The 24212-nt window shown below is 38.1% G+C and overlaps 1 protein-coding gene across 1 annotated transcript; it reads right to left on the bottom strand.

The window, feature by feature from the left end:
• Positions 1-1342: 1342 nt before the first annotated feature.
• Positions 1343-23746, bottom strand: Dnajc8 (DnaJ heat shock protein family (Hsp40) member C8). The gene is made up of 9 exons (XM_015485409.2): positions 23604-23746; positions 21093-21194; positions 13733-13789; positions 10705-10771; positions 10017-10111; positions 8293-8364; positions 4933-5024; positions 3979-4054; positions 1343-2157 (listed from the first exon to the last, which is right to left on the bottom strand). The coding sequence occupies exons 1-9, from the start codon at positions 23679-23681 to the stop codon at positions 2035-2037; spliced, it is 762 nt and encodes a 253-aa protein (XP_015340895.1). The 5' UTR covers positions 23682-23746; the 3' UTR covers positions 1343-2034.
• Positions 23747-24212: the final 466 nt, after the last annotated feature.

The raw sequence follows: 24212 nt of genomic DNA, 5'->3' as shown, positions 1-24212 counted from the left end.
TAGTTCAGTGGTAAAGTGCCCCTGGATTCAAACCACAGTACTGCCAAAAAAAAAAAAAAAAAATTAGGAAAAAAAAAATTAAAACTCTAGCACAACTGATGGTAAAGCTGTGCTCTTCAGGCCTGCTAAGCTAATAACCATGGTTGACCTCTAAGGAAGGAGTGGATTTAATAGCACCAACATGCTGGAAGGGTGTCACTTTGCCTGCCTAAAACCCATCAAATGCTGCTCCCTGCAGACTGCACTACCTCATGACACTTATCAGCCAGGTAGGGTGACTGAACACAACCTCTTTCTACCTTAATCTGGTACTAGTCAGAGTCACACCCACCCATTCATAAAAGGTTTGGACATGCTCAGCTGTACTTGAAAGGACAGTAAGATAACCAACTTTCTATTTTCTTGTGCAAAGAAGCAAATTAAAATTGTTATATCTTGATATCAGCAGACATCATGCCTTTCATAATCATTTTGTTTACTCATCTTTTGATACTACAAAAGGAAAAAGTCTTGTTTTGAATCACCCAGCTTCTCACACCTTCACATATCTTCTTCACTTCTCCCTTTATGCCCCTCCTGAGGGCTGATCCACTCTCATAGCAAGCAGAATGTCTGAGGATATACTATAAGCTGGATGCTTTCATCCATTGTTTTATTTAATCCTCGAAATGATCAATATCTCAGGCTTGGATGCTGTGGTACATGCCTAAAGTCCTGTGGCTACAGGGAGGCCAAGGTGGAGGATTACTTGAGCCCAGGAGTTTGAGACCTGCCTGGGCAACACAGTGAGACCCCTGATCTCAAAAAAAAAGGAAAAAATGACAACCATCAACTTGGGAGGCTGAGGCAGGAGGATGACTAGTTCAAAGCCAGCCTCACAACTTAGTGAGGCATTTAGCAACTCAGCGGGACACTGTCTTTAAATAAAATACAACAAAAGGGATGGGTATGTGGCTCAGTGGTTAAGTACCCCTGGGTTCAATCCCCAGTATCAAAAAGAAAAAAAAAAATGACAAAAAAACAAACCAAAAAAATCAGTATTCTCATTTTACACAGAAAAAAATAGTACACTGGCAACACCGATTTGCACTATGGTAGCTATTCTAAACACACCAAGGATAAACCTTCCCTAAGAGAAGCCACAGTCTTTGTGTGTGAGGTACTGGGGATTAAGCCTAGGGGCTCACACATGCTAGGCAAGCACTGAGCTACATCCCCAGCTCTCCTTTTGCAGGTGAAGAAATTGGTAGGGAGCTATGTATGTTCAACCCCAATTTCAGGACTAGAGCAAGCTAGACAAGGGACCCATCTTTGGAATAACATCCGAGGGAGAGTACATCAGTGGTTTGGGTATAAAAATTTATTATACATAAAGAATATTACCACTAACGAATGCAGACAGGCTAGGACACAATGGTACTGGATGGAAGATGGCTAGCTCTTTGGAACAGGTTTATAAGTGGCTCAGTGCTTCATGCTGATTGGTCAGTCAGACAGAAGGGCACATGCCAAATACAAGAGGACTTCAGGGCATCAAGCGACTGCTCTGTATGCCCACACTGCCTTCCTTTTCTGATCCGGGGCTTCAAGAGATGGCACACCCAGAAACAAGAACTGAGGCAAAGGGGCTTCCTAATGCAGCCCAGTCTTGTCTCTGAAGTCACAGCAACACCACTGTAAGCAATATGTTTAATTGGATGATTTCCACAAACTATGGAGTTTCTAACCATCACAATTCGGTGAAGTACAAAACATTAAGTTACAGGCTGTGGGAAAGAAGGCAGCACCAATGGTGGCACCTTCCAATCCTGGTTGTTCTAAGGGTAACGGGTGGGGGGAGTCTTTTTTAAACAGAGCCCCTCATTTCAATGTACAAAAGAATTATTCTGATCGATATTAAATTGTATTGAAAACAAAATGGACTAAAAAGCAAAACTATTCTATGTTGGGGTGGAGGTGGGAGGAAAAGAATGAGTCCTTCAGAGCAGGAAGGAGAGAGCTGGGGGAAGCTTCTGTGGCTGTGACCCAGGAGGGTCACTCACGCTGCTCCATTTTTACTTTCGGTGGTCTCAGGAAGGTCCGATTTTTCTTCTCTTTCTTCCCCTTTGTATTTGCTTGGAAGTTTCGCCAGCTGTCCACCCGACCATCTCGACTTTCCTAAGAAGAAAGAAAAAAGAAGAAGAACAAAACAAGTTTGAGGTGAGGACACTAGTTAATAAGAGGAAGGGCCTGACCCTGCCTTGCCATCTGCCCACCCTCTGTAGCTCAGCCCAGTTCAGCCCTCTGGAATAATACAAGAATAGAACAGAGCCAAGCTTTCTCCCACTTCCAGGGGCCCAGGAGTCTAATACCACCTCCCAGAAGCAGAGTGAGTCACAGGTTGGAAGAGAAGGGCACAATGAGTAATACTCATCACAATAATGAGGTCCTCATTTGTTGGAGACCTCTGGGCTAAGTGGTCAGCATACGTTCTCCTTTTTTTTTTTTTTTCTTTTCAGAGCTAGGTATAGAAGCCAGGGCCTGGGACATGGGACATGCTAGGCAAGTGCTCTACCACTGAGCTACATCCCCAACCCTAGCATATGTTATTTTTAACCTTTACTACAGTGTGTACTGCAACTAGCATTTCACAAATTTCTCTGGATTTCAGAAAGGTTAAATTGTTTTCTCAAAGTCACACAGCTAGCCAGCAGTCCCAGCCATTCTTTCCACTACACCTTCCTATTGTTCTCCTGAACTTGGATGAAGGCACCAAAGCCAGCTGTGCTGAGAGGGCCACAGAATCTATATCTTATTATCAAGGGACATGCTCTTTTCTTTCTTTTCATACATGGGACAGAAACAAAGTCATCAATTCTAGTTAACCAATGTAGCATTCCTTGCGACAAAAACACTCAGGGTCACTCCAGGGGAACTGGGCTGTACAAAATAACCACACAAGAGACACAGATACCTTTTTCTTTGGGGGTCCTGTGATGACTCCTCTGACCTTAAGGGTCCACAGAAAGAGAGAGTGAGTACTGAACCCTTTTATTGAGGTAAAGCCATTCAAATGAGGCAAGGGGTCAGGTTTCAGGAGTGTGAGTCTAGCTTTGTGATGTATCCTGTCAGCAGATTGACTGACATCTAAGAAGGCCACACCCAAAGGCAGAGCAAGAGCAGGGGACACACAAAGGGCATTTCCATGGAACATTCTATCCCAACAGGGCAAAGGGGTAATATCACAAAGGAACAGGTGATCGTAGCTCAATCCATGGGGCTACAGGAAAGACACATTCTGCTACTTTGAGGAGCGGGGCAATATCCAGGTCACTATGAAAGTGACTAACAGAGTCTGTTGCGATCACAGGAAGGAGAATGCCAGTCATTCAGCGAGAATGCCTCCCACAAACCAACCCTGAGTCCTAAACTGTATAAATGAAAGACCAGTGGGTGGAGCTATAGATCAGTGGTAAAAATGCTTCCCTAGCAAGTCACAGACCCTGGGTTCAAGTCTTAGCACTAAAAGAATTTAAAAAAAGACAAAGAAGGAAGATCAAATGATGCTACAACCCAGAAACTGACCAAGCAGTTTAAGTATATAACCAAGAATATCAAAGAAAAGTCAAGTTCAAAAACCTCAAATCTCAGCAGGAAAGACACAGGGGTCACAAGGACCTCAGTTTCTACTAACAGTCCTCTAGGTAGGGTACTACACTATGTTTACCCCCTTAAATTAAATGCACAATCTATTTTTCTTAGGCCCACTTTGCAGCTTTGCCTACTACAATCTCTAAAAAATCACTTGGGGATCCTCATTGCCCCTGCCAAAACTACAGAGCTTATGAGGTTGAGTCAGACCAGACTCAACCTCTACAGCTCCTACTCTTCCCCACATCCCCCATCTCCCTCTGTTTACCCTAGTCGGTTCTGGGAATGCCCCAGGAACCAAGTTTCCTTATCCTGAAATAAGAATCCCTAGCCACTTTAGCAGTTTACCTCAAAGTTTTTCTGCCATTCCCTTTCTCGTTTGGCTTTTTCTTGAGCTTCAATCTCCTCTTCCCTTTGTCGTTTCCTAGTGGAAAAGACATAAAAAAAATATTTATGTGATATTTACAAATTGTGTTAACTATAAAATTTAAGGTATGTCCCTATAGAAGCAAACATATAAAGTCAATCAATTCCTTAGAAATTTATAAAGATGGCTGTCTGGAAAGGGCTCAAAACATTTTTGTGAAGGTCTCATTCTAAACATGCAAATGAGACTGTGGGCAGGGGTTTGGGAAGGACACAGCCATCCCTGTTATAAAGAAAGATAAGGTAATCAAACCTGGCCTTTAGTAATCTAAAATGTTTGGTTTAGCCAGCAACAAAGTTATGTTGAGAACACAGACCACCTTATTTCAGAGAAATGAGTTTCTTTATCAAAAAGATCTCTGGACAACACCCAATTCTAAAATAACATATCACACAACCTCAACTAGCAAAATCTAGTTACTGCTGAACTCCAACCAACAATACAAAATACAGGAACCAAACTAGCCTCCATATTTCTGATGACTAAGTGAAATCATATATTAGTATAAATGATTACATTATACAATATTATATACTCACCAAAGTTGCAGCTACAAGTCCCATAAAAGGTTCTGGCCTCAGTAACAATGGCCTTAATTACCGTGCCTATTTTATTCCAGAAAGTCAGGAAGAAACACACAATACTTCTGAGTAAAACTAAAATCCCTAAAGGACAGGTCAATTTAGTATTTCCCAAAAGTCAAACAACACTTCTTACCACGGTAATTCAAAATCTTGGCAATTTCAGATAACTATTTTAGACAGCCTCTTAAATGATGTACTACTACCCAATTCCTTCATTAGGAAAATACCAGGAGACCAAAGTTAATTAATTTAGGCATAAGATATAGCTCAAAGGAATGTACAGATGTGTACCTTTCATGCATCTCTTTGGCTTCTCTCTCTTTTCTTTTAATTTCCAGCTCAGCAAAGAGTTTCATGGTCTGTTTATATACTGCTTGTTTGAACTACAAGAAAATTAAGGACAAAAGAAAATAAAATTAAGTATTTTACAACAACTTTGAATCAAGTACTTGCATTTGGAGCCCAAGACAAAAAGCAGATTAAACCCAGCAATGAAAAAAGATTCTTCAGAGAGAACCAGTCAACAATGCTGCTCTTAGAAGATAAATCATCTGTCAACCTAAGAGATCTTTCATCTTCTACCACACACACAGATGGCACCAGGAATCTGGCTCTGGCAAAAAGCTCTTAAAAGAATTCTACACTCTATTACCACCACTTGATGTTTTAGAGGGTACTCTCCTCCAAAGAACTTGTAAAAATAATTTTTATTTTTTTTTTTTCACAAATATTTTACAATTATCTACTCAGCCAGACCAAAGCTGGGCAGTAAGCTGGTTGCTATGAAACTGATAAGTCTCAAGGGTCTACTAATAAGGCAGAGCTACTTGTTACCCCTCCACTATAATCCCCTAAGGGACAAAGTCACCCAACATAAAAATCCGTATTTCCACCAAGCACTGTGGCATATGCCTGTATTCCCTGCAATTTGGGAAACTGAGGCAGGAAGATGGCAAATACAAAGCCAGTCACAGCAACATAAGGAGACCCTAAGCAATTTAGTAAGACTCTGTCTCAAAAATAAAAAGGGCTGGAGATGTGGCTCGTTCAGTGGTAAAATACCCCTGGATTAAATCCCAAGTAACCAAAAAAAGAAGAGTCCGTATTCCCCAGGTTTCCTGGTAGCTAGGTATGGCCCTATAACTTAAGTATTAGTTAGTCTATGGGATGCAAGGAAAAGGGATATATACAACTTCTGGAATGCTTTTTGAGGTTCTTCCCCCTTTCCTCTATTCTCCTGTTTGGCACATGGGTAAGCTGATGAGACAGACATCCTGAACTATGAGGATGGGGCAACATCCTTGTTTATAAAGCCAAAGAACAGAGTAGTCCAAGACCATGGATGACACACAGTATAGAGCTGCCACACCAGCAGCCACCCTCCCCAACACTATCATACAGGAGAGACAACAAATCTCTATCTTGTTCAAACTACCACCATTTTGTATCTCAGTTGTATGCACCTAACACAGTGACAAAACTGATAATACAGCATTGGGGAAAATACACAGGAGTGGTAGTTGTTGTTTCTGATGCTGAGGATCAAACCTAAGGTCTGATACCTGGTACACAGGTGCTCTACCTCACTCCCAGCCCACAAAGAGCCTTTTTAAAAAGTGTATTATAAGCCAGGTACAGTGGGGAATGCCTGTAATCCCAGCAGCTCAGGAGGCTGAGGCAGCAGGATCGCAAGTTCAAAGCCAACTTCAGCAATTTAGCAAGGCCCTAAGCAATAGTAAGACTCTGTCTCAAAATAAAAACAGAAAAAGGCCTGGGGATATGATTCAATGGTGAAGCACCCCTGGCACTCTAGCACCAAAGAATTAATAAAAAATAAATATTTTTTTTTAAAATTTAACTGAATTATATAACAGCCTTAAAGAATTTATAAAAATTACAGAGAAATAAGTGATTGCAAGTTCAAAGCCAACTTCAGCAATTTAGCAAGGCCCTAAGCAATAGTAAGACTCTGTCTCAAAATAAAAACAGAAAAAGGCCTGGCGATGTGATTCAATGGTGAAGCACCCCTGGCACTCTAGCACCAAAGAATTAATAAAAAATAAATATATTTTTTTTTAATTTTAAGTGAATTATATAACAGCCTTAAAGAATTTATAAAAATTACAGAGAAATAAGTGAAAGTAAGTGACCTAGCCCTTATCACACAAAGTTATTAATAAAACCTTAGTCCCGGGGCTGGGGTTGTGGCTCAAGGGTAGAGCACTTGCCTGGCATGGGTGAGGCAGTGAGTTCAATCCTCACCACATAGGAGTAAAGTAAAATTGAGGTGTTGTGTCCATCTACAACTAAAAAGTATTAAAAAACAAAAATAAAAACAACACACAATTCCCTCCCCACTAGCTTTATTTTTTTTTATTTTTTATTTTTTTTGAGAGAGGGTCTAAATTGCTCAGGATCTTGCTAAATTGCTGAGGCTGTCTTTGAACTCCTGCCTCAGCCACTGGGATTACAGGCATGCACCACCCCAGCTTAAACCCAGGAGCGCTTAACCACTGAGCCACATCCCTAGCCTTTTTTTTTTTTTTCCCTAAATTTTGAGACAGGATCTCACTGAATCTCTTAGGGTCTCACTAAATTGCTAAAGCGGGCTTTGAACTCATGATCCTCCTGCCTCAACCTCCCGAGCCACTGGGATTACAGGGATGTTACCATACCCAGATTTCCACCAGCTTTTAATTCTTTAGTTTCAGGAGTTCTTAAGAATAACTGCGTGCAATGGCCCACACCTGTAATCCCAGCAACTGGTTCAATCTCCAGTACCAAAAAAATAAATAAATAAATAAAAAGCCAGATGCAGTGGTGCAGCTTGTAATCTCAGTGACTTGGGAGGCTGAGCCAAGAGGATTGCAAATTCAAGGCCAGCTCCAACAAGTTAATGAGGCCCTGTTTCAAAATAAAAAATAAAAACAGCTATAGTTCAGTGGTCAAGAACCCCAAGGTTCAATCCCCAGTAACACCCCCTCCCCAGAAAAAAGTAGAATCTCCCTTAACCAATGTCCACTAAATAATCCATGGGTTATCTAAAACCCACTATTTTCTCTGCAAAGCATCACCTGAAGCACCATGAACACCCAGGACCAACAGACAGACATCTGTTACCAAGGGTTGGCTATATTCTTCCCAAAGCTTTCTACGCCAGCTATTAATTATTATAATAGCTACAGGGATTTAAATCTCAGAAATTGATGAATATAGTTATAAAATAAATGCTTATTTCTTTGAAAGATCCATTGCACTTGAGTTCTAAAAAGTAATTGCTGGTGAATTACATACAAGAAATCTGGAAAAGACTAAAAAATGAATCACATTTCTTGGATTGCTTCAAAAAGAATCCAAGTTTACAGTATACTTCAAAAGAAATTAAAAGTAGATAATATTTGGTGTGTGTGGCTTATACAATAGTCAACTGCAAACTCCAGTCAAAAGATGTACACCCAAAGTAGTAGTGACAGTCCTTCATCAGAGTAAGGTGAATGAATGTAAAATTATGTTTCAGTGTACAATTATAACATTTTAAGTTAAAATGTTTACAGCACATATGCATCTTTTTCAGGCCTCCCTCTCTTTAAACCCACCAATCAGTGCACCAAATCAAACAAGATAGAGTGGCTTTTCTCATATCTAACTTACCAGCTCAGGATCATCTTCCTCTACGTTTGTAGGTTTTCCTTCCTTCTTTAATTGTTTTTTCCGCTCTTTTACCTAAAAAGAATTTTTTTCATCAGAAGATGAGCACCCACACTTTGAGACTACCAATGAGCTGCACACATCTGATGTGTACACTTTTCTGTAGATATAGACATAACAGGAAGCTTACAGTAAGAAACAGCAAGCCTCTCCTCACCAAAACAAACAAACAAAAAACTTAGCAATGCAACTAAGGAAAACTAGGAACATTAGGTCCTTTCTCTAACCTCATCTAAAATCCAATCTACCAGAAAGGATGAGAGAGGATCTGGAGGATCAGCAACTCCTAAGACTGAGTCAGATCCACATAGCCTTTGCTACGCTGAATAGATTACCTGTTTACTTTTCTTGACTTGTGGTTATACAGTTACAGAAATAAAAACTACAACAACAACAAAAACACTGCTTGTCACGTTTTAGAAGAAGCTACAAAATTGTGGCATAAGTGTAAGTAGGATTTTTTTTTAGCATTTCTACAACTACATTCTTATTCCTTTTCACTGTGAAACTCCCTGAAACCAATAATTTTCACATCACATTAACTTATATTTTTATCACTTTAGCCACCACTGAGTCTTAAAAAATAAATCAAATATACCTATTCACACAAGATTGATACCATTGCATTAAATAACCTATTATATCATCCAAAAGTCAAGTGCATTCCAAGCTCTGAAAGGCCCTACTGCCACCTTGTGGTAAAGAAGTCTGAGGGTGACTTTCTTACAGGTAAAATACAAAAAGGAAGGGTTCCTTAACTACTACAACGACTTAAGGAGAAAAGGTCATGCACTTTTCTGATATCTACTAGGATTGGACCTACAGGTGCCATTTCCAACACATGACCAGTGGGCCAGTGGGATGCAGTTATGGTCCTTCATCTCTTCTTTAAATTTACTTTATTCATCTAAATTAAATTCTTCTTCTTCTTCTTCATTATTATTATTATTATTATTATTATTAAAGTTCTATTTCAGACTCCAAAGCTCTTCAAAAGGCAGGTCACATTCCACATTCACTCACCATTGAAACAGCTCTTATAACAGCCTTGAGATTCTTGCTCCAGCAAGTAAAACATTAAAGACCTTTCTTACCTCAAGCATGCCTCTTCCCATCACTTATAAGATTTATAAAATTCCCCAAAAGCAAAAAACAAAAACAAAAAACACCAGCCATATCTGAATTTCTTTCAACTGAGTCCTTTCCAACTCTGTTATTAACATGAATATGTACCTTCTTTAAAAACAAACAAACAAAAAAAAACTTTACTTAGATCCCCTAGCCAGCACTTCTCAAGTCCACGTTCCAAGCCCTTCACAGGGACAAGAACAAAAATCGAGAATCAAGCATCATATCACACAGCTGAATCACTTTTCTACTATGAGCGGAAATGTGGCAACATGTAATGAGCAGCTCTGTCCACAACACAGGACTGTTTGGGAAAGAGAGGAGCAGTATCCTAGCCATTCCTTATCCTGAGCTTTTCTCTTGGGGTGAATTTTAGCTTTAGGCACACACTATTCTTGACTACAACAGATCTGTGGTGGAGACCACATAAGTAGTCAGAGTAATGCTGGTAGGCACTACTATGTTACATTTACCCTCCTACATGATGCCCAAGGCTTGCTGATACTTCCTATAAACACAGCAGCACTATAAATACTTACAGTGTGTTCCACGTATTCTTTTCCTGCCTGAATTACATCCAGGGCCCTCTTCTTTTGTTCCTGATCCAGTAGCAACTTGTAAGCTTTGTCCACAGCTAATGCAAAACATTGAAATTAACTGTTTCTGCAAACACCCTCTGAAAATCTGAACTATACTCAGGCAGTGTAAATGGACTTGTGCTGTCTAAAAGCATTCCCTACTTTGTTAAATTATTTACTTGTTAAACTAAATTTTTTTTAAAAGCACTGATCTATAACAATAACCTTGAAAGCCTTTGAAAAAATTTAGTACACCTTCAAGGCTAAATACACCAGATCTAGATTAAAACTCAGAGATAAAATATTTCCTATTTTTTTATATTCAAAGAAAAAAAATATCCTAAGCAATAACAGTCTTGTTGGCACATAAAAGTTTTAACAATATTAAAGTCTACTTTTTCTTTTTTTGCAGTGCTGGAGATCAAACCCAGGGCCTCATGCATGATAGGCAAGCACTCTACCACTAAGCCACATTCCCAACCCCCAAAGTCTGCTGCTTAAACAGCAACATTAAACAACTGTTTTACTGAAATCCACAGCCTTTTCATGACCAGAAAATAAAACTATAACATTCTTTTTTCAGAACAAGGAACAGTTAGCTCCTAGCATTGAAAATATATTACTCAGAAGCAGGTAAATTTACAAATACCTTCAAAAGCCTTTTGTGCTCTATCAGCATCATCTTGATTTTTGTCAGGATGCACCAATATGGACAACTACAAGAAAAGTTAGGATCATCAATAAGAGAAACATTTAGTAACTCTTGGAATGCATTACATTCCCCTTACTACACAAAATGGTTAAGATACTATGACCAAAAAAGGCTCAGTAGGAAGCATTTTTAAAATTTTGACAAATCTCATCAAATGCCCTAAAATATTGGTCTTTAACAAAATTCAAAAAGTAAATGCACAAGTGGGAAACATTTACGCAAATCTGAGACCAAATGGAAGGCTAATATGAAGATGTTATAAAAATTCAGGGGAAGAAGGAAATCAAAAAGTACTATTTTGATCCTTATGCTGAGCACTGAGGGGGACAAAGCACGTCTGAGAAATCATCTTTCCTAAAAGAAACTTTTCCTAAAAGAACCCCTAGTATAAAATAGTGGGTCTCAGATCCAGTTACACGACAAACATCTTTTCAAAAATACAGATGTCTACTTTCCACCCTCTGACCTGAATATCTGGCACCTGGACTTCGTAAACCTCTATTACAACAGGTTTCAGATAATAATAAAGAATTATTGTTAATTTTGTTAGATGAGATAAGTAGTTGTACAAGAGAATGTCCTTTATTTGGGGGGGATATATACTGAAGTATTTAGGGGTGAAGCATCATGGTGTCTGCAATTTACAAATGATTCAAAGATATACAGTTAATGAAGTGAATGCTAGACATAGATGTTGGGTATATGAGTATTTTTGTTCTTTCTTTTTAAAATATAAAATTTTCATAATAAGGATTGGAGTTGTGGCTCAGTGGTAGAGCACTTGCCTAGCATGTGTGAGGCACTGGGCTCAATTCTCAGCACCTCATATAAGTAAATAAATGAAGGTCCATCAACAACTAAAAAAATATTTGGAAAAAAAATTCATAATAAGAAAGTGAAAAAAATAAAGAAAACTTACACAGATGATTCTTCCAGACATCTGTAATTAAGATACCTGACATAATGTTATTGACAGACAAAACCCAACTTTTTCAAACAAAGGAACTGTGTTAAGGAACAAAAACAAATAGGAAATTAGGCCATTATACAAAAGGGGGGGAGGGGAATATAAAGCTAAATTGAGCATTACTAGAGCCATAATCCTGTGGTCTAATTTCCAACTTAAATCACTTACTAGTATGAGACCTTGAGTCACTCATCTAACCTCTATCTGCCTCAGTTTCCTGCTCTAGAAATGGAAGAATATTAGGTACCTATATCTAAGTGGGTTGTTGTATGAATGAGATTAATATAAGTAAAGAAATTAGCATACTAGTAAATATTGACAATAGTTAGTATATAAGAGGACATGATAAACACCAAGACATTCTAAGTGCTTCAAATACTTATTCATGAATTTTACAAAGAAAGTAACAGGCATAAAGGTTTAAAGAAACTTGCCCAAGTTCACTCATACTGCTTGTGGGTGGTACAGTCAAGATTTAAACTAAAGTCATACAGCTCCATTGCCTCTCTTGTAAGGCCATATAATAATTCAATAAAAATTCTTGACTCTTAATGAGTTCTTAAATACATAAAAAGCTGTTTAGATTAAGGACTTGAATGCTTGCTTATTAAATTGGAAAAGACTGCTAATGCATTATATGAGGAAACAAGATTTTTGGAAAAGGAAAAAAAGTCAAATTTAAGTGCAGAGTAGAGCTCAGAAAAAAAAAAGTTATAGAGTTATATAATGGGAAATGACTGAGCAGGCAAAGATAAAAACAATTTTGGCTTAACAGTAGATCAAAAGATGACTATGAGTCAGCAATATGGAGAAAATTCACTGAAGAAGCAAACATAATACTGAATATTAACAAGCATATCATACAAAACTGAAATATTACATTCAGCACTGGTTAGGTACTATTAAAATATGAAATATATCAAAGAAGTTAGGGAAGGTTACCATAAAGTATAAAACAGAAAGCCCAAATATGTGGGGGAAAAAAGAAAAAAGAAATCCAGGCATTTTTTTTCAGGAATACTTAATGAATTCAGTTTCAGATAACATTGCAAATATCTTCGCAAAATGACTGATTTTAACTTTGAAGTATCCTTGGCATGAAATTAAAATATGATTAATGTATTTTTAAAAATAAATATAATAAAATAGAAAACCCTATTTGCAAAGATAAATTATAAGGAATATCATCATTCAACTCCTAGGTTATTCAGCTGTGAAAACTGAGACTGTTTTCAAAAAAGTTACTATAAAACTTTGTAGTTCAAGTCATTAAACATAAGAATGGCCAAGAATCAGAGGCTGGTAGATCTACTTTCCTGGGGAATTTTCAAAAAGAACTTTAAGTCAGGCAAGGTAATGTACACCTCTAATTTCAAGCTACATGGGAGGATGAGGCAGGAAGATCACAAGTTCAAGGTTAGCCTGGGCAACACAGAGAGACCCCATCTCCAGTTAAAAGCACTCTCAATGTTAAACCAGGTATTTCTTAGGTATCTATGTAAGTTGGGAGATAAAATTGAAAAATAAGACAGGCACTATGGTACACACCCGCAACTCACCAACTCAGGATGCTGAAACAGGAAGATCACCTGAGAGTTCAAGGTCTGCCTGGGTAACATAGGCAGATCCTTGTCTCTTTAAAAAAAATTATTGAAGATCGAAGTCTTAAAGATAAAAAGGTGTTATGAATCACTTTAATGTGTTCTCTCCTAGAAGACAGGGGATTTAGTAAGCATGACTCCATATAAATTCTACTAGTCTATTCTTAAATTAAGGGGCTGGAGAGATTTTCTTTGGACATAAAATTCATTCTATTCACAGGTAAGCTAAAGTCATTAAATTATTTAATATTTTTATGAGTTTTTTAAAGAACAGTTATCTAGTCTTAAGTTGGGGGAAAAAAAGTTTAAACTTTGGCCCAAAAGTATCAGTTTGAATCATATGTTTTACAGATTTTTCAAAAGATTCAAACTCTATTACAGGAAAATAGTATTGTACCTGCCGAAACCTCTTTTTTATTTCTTCATCTGTCACTTCCGGGTCTATCTGAAGAACCTGCAAGAGTCAAAATCAAAATTGTAAAAAGATTAAATAATTTATATTTGAGAGGTAGCCAATAATTACATTTAATAGAGCTGGGATATATAGCTCAGTCAGTGATAGAGCACTTGCCCAGCATGCACAAGGCCCTGAGTTCAATCTCCAGCAACACACACACACACACACACACACAGTAAAACTATAATCAGCATTTAGAACTGTACCCTTTGTTCTAGAACACTGACTGGCACATAATTCTAAAAATTGCTCAAGAAATACAAATGATCAAGTCAGTAACAGAATAAAAGCTATATTGATTTAAGGTTCTCAATTAAATAATGCTAACTTTCCATCAGAAAATTATTTACCTTACACCCAGAGACATATTTTGTTTTGTTTTTGTGGTGCTGGAAAGTAGAATCTATTTTCAAGGCAAGCACTCAACCCCTGAGCTACTCCATAGCCTTAGAGACATATTTCTATATCATGAGAAAATATATTTCTCCTTCATTTGTTAAGTACCAGCCATCCCACCTCCCCTTATTCTTTACAAATGTAAATAATGCACAGCAACTCAGAGAAAAAAATTACACCCTACCTGATTTTCATCTCAGTAAGAAAAGGTCACTTTGTAATTTACATAGCCCAATGACTCTCAACCCTGAGTGAACATGAGAATCACTGTGGAAACCTGTGAGCAATACATGGGACCCACTTTAGGAAAGTCTGATTCCAACTCTGTAGAGGTAGAGTACAGACAAATGACAGGGACATCTATATTTTTTGAGCAACACTGTTTCAAAAAAAACAAATTTCATCACTCTTCTCTAACCTGATGCGTTCTGGTGTTGACATTCCCTATCAAGGACTCTGACCCCATCACCACAAATATACTCATTCATTCAAATGTTTATCTTATAACTACTACCTGAATATATTCATATGTACTAGAAATGCAAAAATAAATAGGGGGAACTTTTTTATTTTGTTTTTATTTTTGTTTTTGGTGGTACAGATTGAACTCAGGGGCACTCTACCACTAGTCCTTTTTTCATTTTTGAGACAGGGTCTTGCTTAGTTGCTGAGGCTGGTTTCAAATTTGCAATCCTCTTGCCTCAACCTCCCAAGTTGCTGGAACTATAGGCATGTGCCACTTCACTTAGCAGGGGCACATATTTTAACTGCTATAGTAAGTGCTTTTTACAGAAGAGAGTGGTGTAAGTAGATGAGTTCGTAGTGTAGTCCATGGGTTTCACATAGCATGTTTATTTGGTATTTAGGGCCTGAGGATGGTGCCAAAAAAGCAGAGGTTAAAAAGAATGTTAGAAATACTGAAGAATAGGCCCCACTTCGGCCTGAATAAATTATAACAAACATTTTAACAAGAGTCCCATATGATCTGTATCATAGTAGAGTTTGAGACAGAGCCATAAGGAACGATGACTGAGGTAGAAATAAGTACATTCCAAAGTTAGTAGAAATGAGGATTGGTTAATAAGGAAAGCAAAGAGAAAAAATGAAAATAAGTCTTGAAATAAAAATACAGAACAGGGGCTGGGGATGTGGCTCAAGCGGTAGCGCGCTCGCCTGGCATGCGTGCGACCCGGGTTCGATCCTCAGCACCACATACAAACAAAGATGTTGTGTCTGCCGAAAACTAATAAATAAATATTAAAAAAAAAAAAATACAGAACAGAAAAATCAAAACTGAAAAAAGGTCTTCTAAGTTTAGTCAAACACTTGCAGGGTCTTAGAAATACCTGGCAACAAGTAATATAAAGATTTTAAAATATATAGTCCACCAACAGCCATAGCAACTAGTAGGCAATGAAGCAGAATAATCATTATTGCATTAATAAACTATTTTTTCCTAATCCTGGGGTTGGAATCCAGAGGCACTCTACCATTGAGCTATGTAGTCCTAGCTCTTTGTTTTTGAGACAGAGTTTTACCAAGTTGCCAAGGCTGACTTCAAACTTGTAATTCTCCTGCCTCAGCTTCCTGAGTCTCTGGAATTACAGGTGCACACTACCACAACTGGCTTTTAAATTAACAGACTTTTAAAGGGTATAACAGGAGCATACCCATTCTCAAATACTAGGCACACAATCAAGGATAAGGGAGAAGTGAGACCAACTACTTCAAAACAAAAATTTTCAAGAGTCAGTGTACCCACTGATATCTTCCCAAGGGAAAAAGATTTGGGGGCTGGGGATACAGCTCAGTTGGTAGAGTGCTTGCTTGCATGCACAAGGACCTGGGTTCTAATCCCCAACACCACACCACACCACACACACACACACACACACACACACACACACACACATAATTGGGAGTCACTCAATGGGAAGAGCAAAGCCATTTAAGATTACCAACAAGGGGAGGTTAACTTTACATACAAAAATATTCAAAGGAGAACCATTGGTTTTAGGGAAAAAGCTTAAGGACCCTAAAAGGTGTCCAAAGTGAATGATAAAAAATGGAAATTCTCTCATCTTCACAAAAAGGTCTCTAAAAAAAAAATTACAGTTTAGAACTAATCATGCCAAATGTACTCCATAAATCTTGGTAGGTTCTTTTAAAAAATATATATTATGGTGTATATTTGAGATTTGTAGCATGTCATGGGATACACACAGAGAGAAAAATGATTACTATAATGGGTCAGTTAAAAGCATAAAATTGCTATACAGGAGATCTGGGGGACAACTGGGGCCATTTGAGTGTGGATTATATGCTGGATGATGTCTTTTATTTATTTATTTTTAATGATACTGGGATTGAAACCAGGGACGCTGTAACACTGAGCTATATTCTTCCTTAGCCCCTTTTTAAAGGTTTTATTTTGAGACAGGGTCTTACTAAGTTCCTTAGAGCCTTGCTAAGTCGCTGAGGCTGGCCTTGAACTTGTGATCCTCCTGCTTCAGGCTCCCAAATCACTAGAATTACAGGCATACTGCACCATACATGCCTGATGATATAATTTAATCAATGTTTTTTATGTGTGGTAATAGTATTGTGGTTATATGGGACAGTATTATTGGTTTTTGTTTTAATTGTAGATGAACACAATACCTTCACTTTTATTTATTTATTTTTATGTGGTGCTAAGGATCGAACCCAGTGCCTCACATGGTTAGGCAGGCACTCTACCACTGACCCACAACCCAGCCCAAGTGTTCTTGTTTTGGGATGCATGCTAAGGTATTTAGTAATGAAGTGTTAGAATATGTACAGCTTGCTTTCACACATATGGTAAAAAAAAAAAAAAGAAGAAGAAGAAGAAAAAAAGACCCCACAAACACACAAAAAAGTTATTTTTCCAACTTTAATCATATATGCACTAATCACTGGCAACAAATATTCACCAATTGCCTTCAAAACTAATCAACTCACAATGGGCACAGTGGCACATGTCTGAAATCCCAGTGACTTAGGAGACTAAGGCAGGACTGCAAGTTTGAGACCAGCTCAAAAAATAAAGAATGAGACCCAGTCTCAAAAAATAAAGAGGGCTGGGTAGAGTGCCCCTGAGTTCAAACCCCAGCACCAAAAGCACACAAAACTAATTCAACCCTCAGTCTTGAAGAGTTGAAAGTAGCCATTAAATAGTGAAAATAAATGTTTTACACCTGTCACCCAAACCTCTTTGAAATCAATTTTCTATATTCAGTACAAACTTCAGAAGCACTGAAGAGGGCTAGATAGAGTAGAACATAAGATTCTAGAGTAGAACATAAAAAGTAATCCTGACAATAATGAGTAACACCAGGTTGCCAGTATGGCTCTAAGAAAACAAAGAGGTGCTAGGAGCAGAGATGAAACCTGTAATCCTAGCTACTTGGGAGACTGAGGCAGGAAAATCAAAAGTTCAAGGTCAGCCTGGGAAACTTATTGAGACTGTCTCAAATAAAAATAAGGCTGGGGATGTAATTCAGTGGTAGAGTATTTGCCTAGCATATGTGGAACCCTGGGTTCAATCCCCATCCCTGGGATTAAAAAAAAGCAAACAATTTTTTTGTGTGTTCCAACTCTGCAAAGGTTTATTGTAACTCCACTGTGCTTCAGGCTTTGGAGATATAGTAATGAGAGAGATGCAATGTATTGAACCTCAAAGAACTAATAAATCATCACACTGTGGGGCAGGAAGAAGACTTTACTGTGGCATTCAGATAAATTCCTGAACTCAATTACAGTAGTCTCCTTTGGGATCTTCAGGAATGTGGTCTTAGTTCACACCTGAACTCCCTGACCTGCTAATAATGTGTAAGTTCTGGAGTCTTGTAAAATAAATACCTTGAAATCCTAATACTGAACAGGATAAACAGAAAAGGTCTGTGGATCTGGCTGGTGGATCCTTACAATTTCAAAAGTAGCATCAAAGGACAGAGTACATCTAACCTTAAGGGCCTTTAGATTAAGAATAATCACAGAAACTGGGCTTGTGGCATACCTATAATCCCAGCTACTGGGGAGGCTGAGGCAGGAGGATCTTGAGTTCACAACTAGTCTCAGCAACTTAGTGAAATCCTGTCTCAAAATAAAAAATAAAAAGAGCTGGGGATGTGGCTCAATGGTTAAGCACGCCTGGATTCAATCTCCAGTACCAAATTTTTTAAAAAAAAGAAGAATTGTAGAGCCAGGCACACCTGTTATCCCCGTGAGTTGAGACTAAGGCAGGAAGATCACAAATTGGAGGCCAGCCTCCACAATTTAGCAAGACTATGTCTCAAAACAATTTTTTTTAAAGGCCGGGGATGTAGTTAAGTGGCAAAGTATCCCTAGGCTCAATCCCCAGTAATGAAAATAATAATAGTAACAACTATAGAATTCCTAAGAAAGATGCTTACATAATGGCTTAAAGAAATGTGTCCAAATAAAGAAATGGTAGGAAGGAGGGGGTGGGGTTATGGCTCAGTAGTACAGTGCTCGCCTAGCATGAGTGAGGCACTGGGTTGGTTCCTCAGTACCACGTTAAAAAAAAAAAAGAAAGAAAGAAAGAAATGGCAGGAAGGAAAGAAAAACACATGAACAATACTCCCTAGATAGAGATTTCTGCAATAAAACTCTCAGACTTCCAATCTAACTTTCCCAGTCTCTATCTGTTGCTCAGTAAGGACTATTGGAGGATGGCAAGTTCACAGCCAGCCTCAGCAACTTAACAAGACCCTAGGCAACTTAGTAAGACCCTGTCTCAAAAATTAAAAAAAAAAAAAAGAGTCTAGGGATGTGGCTCAGTGGTTAGCACCCCTGGGTTCAATCCCCAGTATCAACTAAAAAAAAAAGTTTCAGGACAGCCATCACTGCAGTGTCTCCTCTAACTAAAAAAAGACCAGTATGCATACCTTTGTAGAAGATCTGATTCATTCAATGTCTCAAGAGGTACTACATTAAAAAACAGAAGTCACAGATTTTTCTAATGGGCTAATAACACATAATTTTGAATCAAAAAGTAACTTTAGGGCTGGGAAGCTATAACTCAGTGATTTCAATCAACAGCAACATCCCCCCCCCCAAAAAAAAGCAACTTTGTAAGGCAATCACATATACTAACACATATACAAAGTAGCTGACATGTTCATATGAAACATAACAGACAATAGTTCTAAAGGACAGTCATAGAATCTTGCCTAAACATAACTTCACACCTTCCTGAGGATGCAACTTTAACATATCTATCTTCACATATTCAGAACTACTTACTATGCTCAGAACAAGAGCTATGAGGCAGTTGGTTCCACTTCTAGAATGATATCAACTACTAGTGCACTAAAATTCTAGCCTTTACATTGGTCCCCAATAATCTGTCACTTTTCATCAATCAGATGAAAATGCCAATGACAATTAGCCCTCTGTAGTCACAGGTTCTACATCTATAGATTCAATCAACTATATGGATCAAAAACATTTAGAAAAACAGCTGGGGTTGCAGCTTGCCTAGCATGTATGAGGCACTGGGTTCAAATCTCAGCACCATATGTAAATAAGTAAATAAAATAAAATAAAGGTCCATTGGCAACTAAGAAAATATTTAAAAAACAACAACAACACACAACATTCAGAATAAAACTGCATCTATATTAAACATAAAGACTTTTTCCTGTCATTATCCCCTAAACAATATAGTATAATGACCACTTAAATAGCATATATACTACAGTACAGAGAATGTGAATAGGTTAAATGTAAACATCACCCCATTACGTATCTCAGATTTTCCCTCTATGAATATTATGAATATAACAATATTCACTTTTCCACCTATAAGTATTATGAATATAACAATATTCACTTCAAAATTATATATAAATGTCAACAGTTAGAAGCTAGTTTGAACCTGTCACAATAAAGAAATTATTAAATATAATAAACTTTTTAAAAATGTTGTAAGAGGGCTGGGGATGTGGCTCAAGCGGTAGCGCGCTCGCCTGGCCTGCGTGCGGCCCGGGTTGGATCCTCAGCACCACATACAAACAAAGATGTTGTGTCCGCCGATAACTAAAAAATAAATATTAAAAAATTCTCAAAAAAAAAATGTTGTAAGAAAATATTTTTATAACAATATAATATAGCATAAAGTTGGGGCTAGGACTATAGGTCAGTGACGAAGTGCATTACCAAGGACCTGAATTCAATTCTCAGCTCCTCCAGCTCCCTCCAAAAAATACTATGAAGTGTATGATACTATTTTTAAATAAAACAGTTTAACAGGAGTGACTATATCTCTTAGATGGGATTAAACACAGTTATTTATTCTTGTTTGTTCTATTTTTTGCCTATATTTGTCAAGGCTGGCCTCAAACTTGTGATGCTCCTGCCTTAGCCTCCCTACTCACTGGAATTACACACCTTGTTTTACGAGTAGTTTAAATCAAGGATCCTAAATTTTTAAGGCTAGCTACCCCTTTACATCTGAAAATATTGTATATTTTGGTTGCTAATAGATAACGGAGGGGATAGGGCCGTGGCCCAGCAGTATAGCACATGCCTAGCATGTGTGAGGCACTGGATTCGATTCCCAGCACCAGATTAAAAAAAGGTAAATAAACAAAGGTATTGTATCCATCTACACCTGAAAAAAATTTTTTAAAAAAGATAATGGAGAACATTTCAAAGGCAAAGACCATCTCATTTTCTTTAACATGCTGCCTAACTGTGCTCACAGTAAAACTACTCAAGTTCAAAGACAACCTACCTACTGCATAAAGTTCTTTACTACAGAATTTTCTGAATCCCAACAGATACAAATTAACTGTGTGTTCTGATATAAGTCTGCCTGCAGATATCAGAGAGACCATGGCAACATCAATCAGCTCACCTCAAATGGGTTCAAGTTGAAATAAGAGGAACCAGGACGGGTCAATCTTTCAATCTGATTTTTGGACGTCAGAACTGAATCTCTCTTCTCTATTTGTTTCACCTAAAGAGGATTAAACAATTCATTAACCTCAATAATAAGCTCAAAATTATCTTAACATAATACTCAGTAACATGTTCAGCAAACAATTATTTATACATCTAGATATTTTACTAAACACTGAGGAATAACTACAACAGCTACTATTTATTGAATTTCAATAACATAATAATTTTACATGTATTTATTAATCTAAATAATCCTACTTGATAGGTATTACTATTATCCCCATTTTGCAGATAAGAAAATAGACTTAAAAAGGTTAACCAACTTTTTCCTAACTTTGTAAAAGTAGAATTTTTATCCCAGCGGTTTGACTCTAGAACAGGAATCAAACTTCTTTTTCCCTTTAAAAAAAAAAAAAAAGATTCAAAGAGTAAGACACTGGGTTCAATCCCAAGCACTGCCTTCCCCCCTACCCAAAAAAAGGATTTGAAGATAAATAAGTCATGACCACCACCCTCAGTTTCCACTCTAATGATGGAAGATTCACTTGTATATGTTTACACTTAATTTACAACTTTTTATTTAAAAAAATATATATAATGGTTACCATGAATCATGAACTATAAGGGAAGGAGCAAATAACTCCTCCCACATATCTCTAACAGAATTAGCAAAAATCCCTGTCTGGGAGACAATGCCAAGGAGAACAAACACTAGGTAGTCCTGAGGAAATATCCTAGGTGCCACTGTCAGGGTTGGAATGCTGGCTAGAATGAATCTCTAGTATGTTTTATAACATCTATGGTCAAAACAAGGTTGGAAAGAATTTCAATAACATAAAAAAGCCATTCCTTCTCACCATCTTCTCTCTTCACTTTAAAACAGAAGGATCACTCCTGTCATACTCTCTAATCCTCTTTCCCAGACTTATTTTCCTCACAATACTTATACTCATAACCCTTATTCCTACTTACATATTACACTGTATATGTCTATGGTCCTTCTCTACAGAATGCAAGCTTTATGAAGACAGGATCTTTTCCTGTAATTCACTACCATATTCCCAGAACCTAAACAGAACAGTAGTGCATGGTAAGTGCTCATTATATAGTGGTTAATGACTGAAGACTTTCCTTAGGCACTTTCTCCCATTGGATTTAAATAAACAAAGGTTGCTACTTTTTTTAATTAAGAGATGGTAAGTAAAACAAGTCCCAATATAATTGCTGAGTCACTAGAAGTCAATAAACTTTAGTATCAGGGCATGGACCTGTATATATTTACACTCAAGTGAAGTATTTCAAAAGGACAGATTAAAAAGGATGTGCTAATTCATGGTTTTAAATGTAATACTATGAAGAAGATACTATGTAACAAGTGTCCTTACAAATCCCAGAGTTAGCTGGGATGTAGCTCAGTGGTAGAGCTTTTGCATAGCACTCAAGGCCCTGGATTCGATTTCCAGCACCACAAGGGAAAAAAAAAAAGTTTACAAATACCAGATATAAAAGATAAATGAGGCATGGTCCACAATTTTAATTAGCTCACAACTATTTCCTCATATCCATACCCTCTTACAGAGATCCCATCTTCAGCTTCACTTTAATTCTGGGAAAGATTCTTGTGCTTTATATTTTGTAAAACCCTTTCTTATATGTTAACTCCCTTAATTCTAATGAAAATTCTTGCTTTAATATTAATTTCCTTGTTTTATAGTCATGTAAACTGATGACCATCAAGATTAAGGCCCTGAAAGAATTCAACCCAAATCAAGTTAATTGCCTTGCAAAACTTCAACCTGAGGGCCTTTGAGTCCAAACGGTATGCTTTTCTTTCATATATTCATTCATTTACTCAACAAATACTTAGCAAGCATCTACTGTACCCTAGGCGCTGGAGATGCAATAGTAAATAAAGCTCGGACCAAGCATGCTCCCGTCCTGACACCAAGTTGTTACCTGCTATAAGATCCCGAACAAATCACTTCACCTCCCTACACCTCAGGTTTGTTATCTGCAAAATGGGGGGGAGACTGTAATGCCTACCTGTCATGATGCAGTGCCTAGTGTTGGTGAACCACAGAAATAATCACTAATACAACTCATTACAGAGGAGTCATGGCTTCTGTTTAGAATAAGACAGCTAAGTCACCCCTACTAAGGGCCCAACCTCTGCCAGCCCAAGCCTCCAGTCTTAGGGCACTGTGCCCGCGCTCAGGCACCCCGCTGGCCACATTTGTATTCTCCCTCCAAACGTCGGGCACCCATCACTCATACAATGCAAGGGGATTCCCCCAGCAGCTATAGCTGCCAGAGGCGCGCACACACCCCCAGACCCCGCTGCCCCAAAGGCCGGACAGGAGGAGCCGGCCAACGGTCCAAGCCAGGAGATCCACTGCCTCCGTTCACTGCGAAAAAAGGCCAGAGTGGGATCTCCAGGCTCCAGTATTCCTCATTCTGTGTTCACCTCACTGTAAAAGGTCATAAATGCTTCCTCTGTGCTGCCTCCGCCGGCCGAAGCCCCGCTCTCTCCTGAAGCCGCCATTTCCCCGGCCCAGCCACCACGTGACCCTTCTGCGCAGGCGCTGCCTCACGTGATTCTCACAAGCCAGCCTCTCTGGCCCCACCTCCTCCACCCAGTCGCGATCCTTAAAGGGCTGCAGCCCTTAAGTGCGCATTGTTTGAATTGCGGTGAAACACACACAGCATATAGTCGGCTATTTTTAAGTGAACATTTCCGTGGGTGTTAGTACATTGACAGTGTTATGCAACCACCACCTCTATCTACTTTCAAAATAATCACCTCAAAAGGAGATTTGGTATCCATTAAGCAGTTACTCTCCATTCCCCTCCTCCCCAGTTCTTGACTGCAACTGATGTGTTCTGTCTCCATGAATTTACTTATTCTGGATATTTCACATAGATGGGAATCATACAATATGTGACTGCTCTGTATATGTTCCTTTCATTTAGCATAATATTTTCAAAGTTTATTCAAAGTCTGTTATGTATCAGAGTTCCATTTATGGCTGCATCATATTCCACTATAGCATTTTTATACCGCAGTTTGTTTATC

Source organism: Marmota marmota, unplaced genomic scaffold (genome assembly GCF_001458135.2).
Source record: "Marmota marmota marmota unplaced genomic scaffold, marMar, whole genome shotgun sequence".
Taxonomy (NCBI): domain Eukaryota; kingdom Metazoa; phylum Chordata; class Mammalia; order Rodentia; family Sciuridae; genus Marmota; species Marmota marmota.
This window is presented reverse-complemented; position numbering and strand designations above follow the sequence as displayed.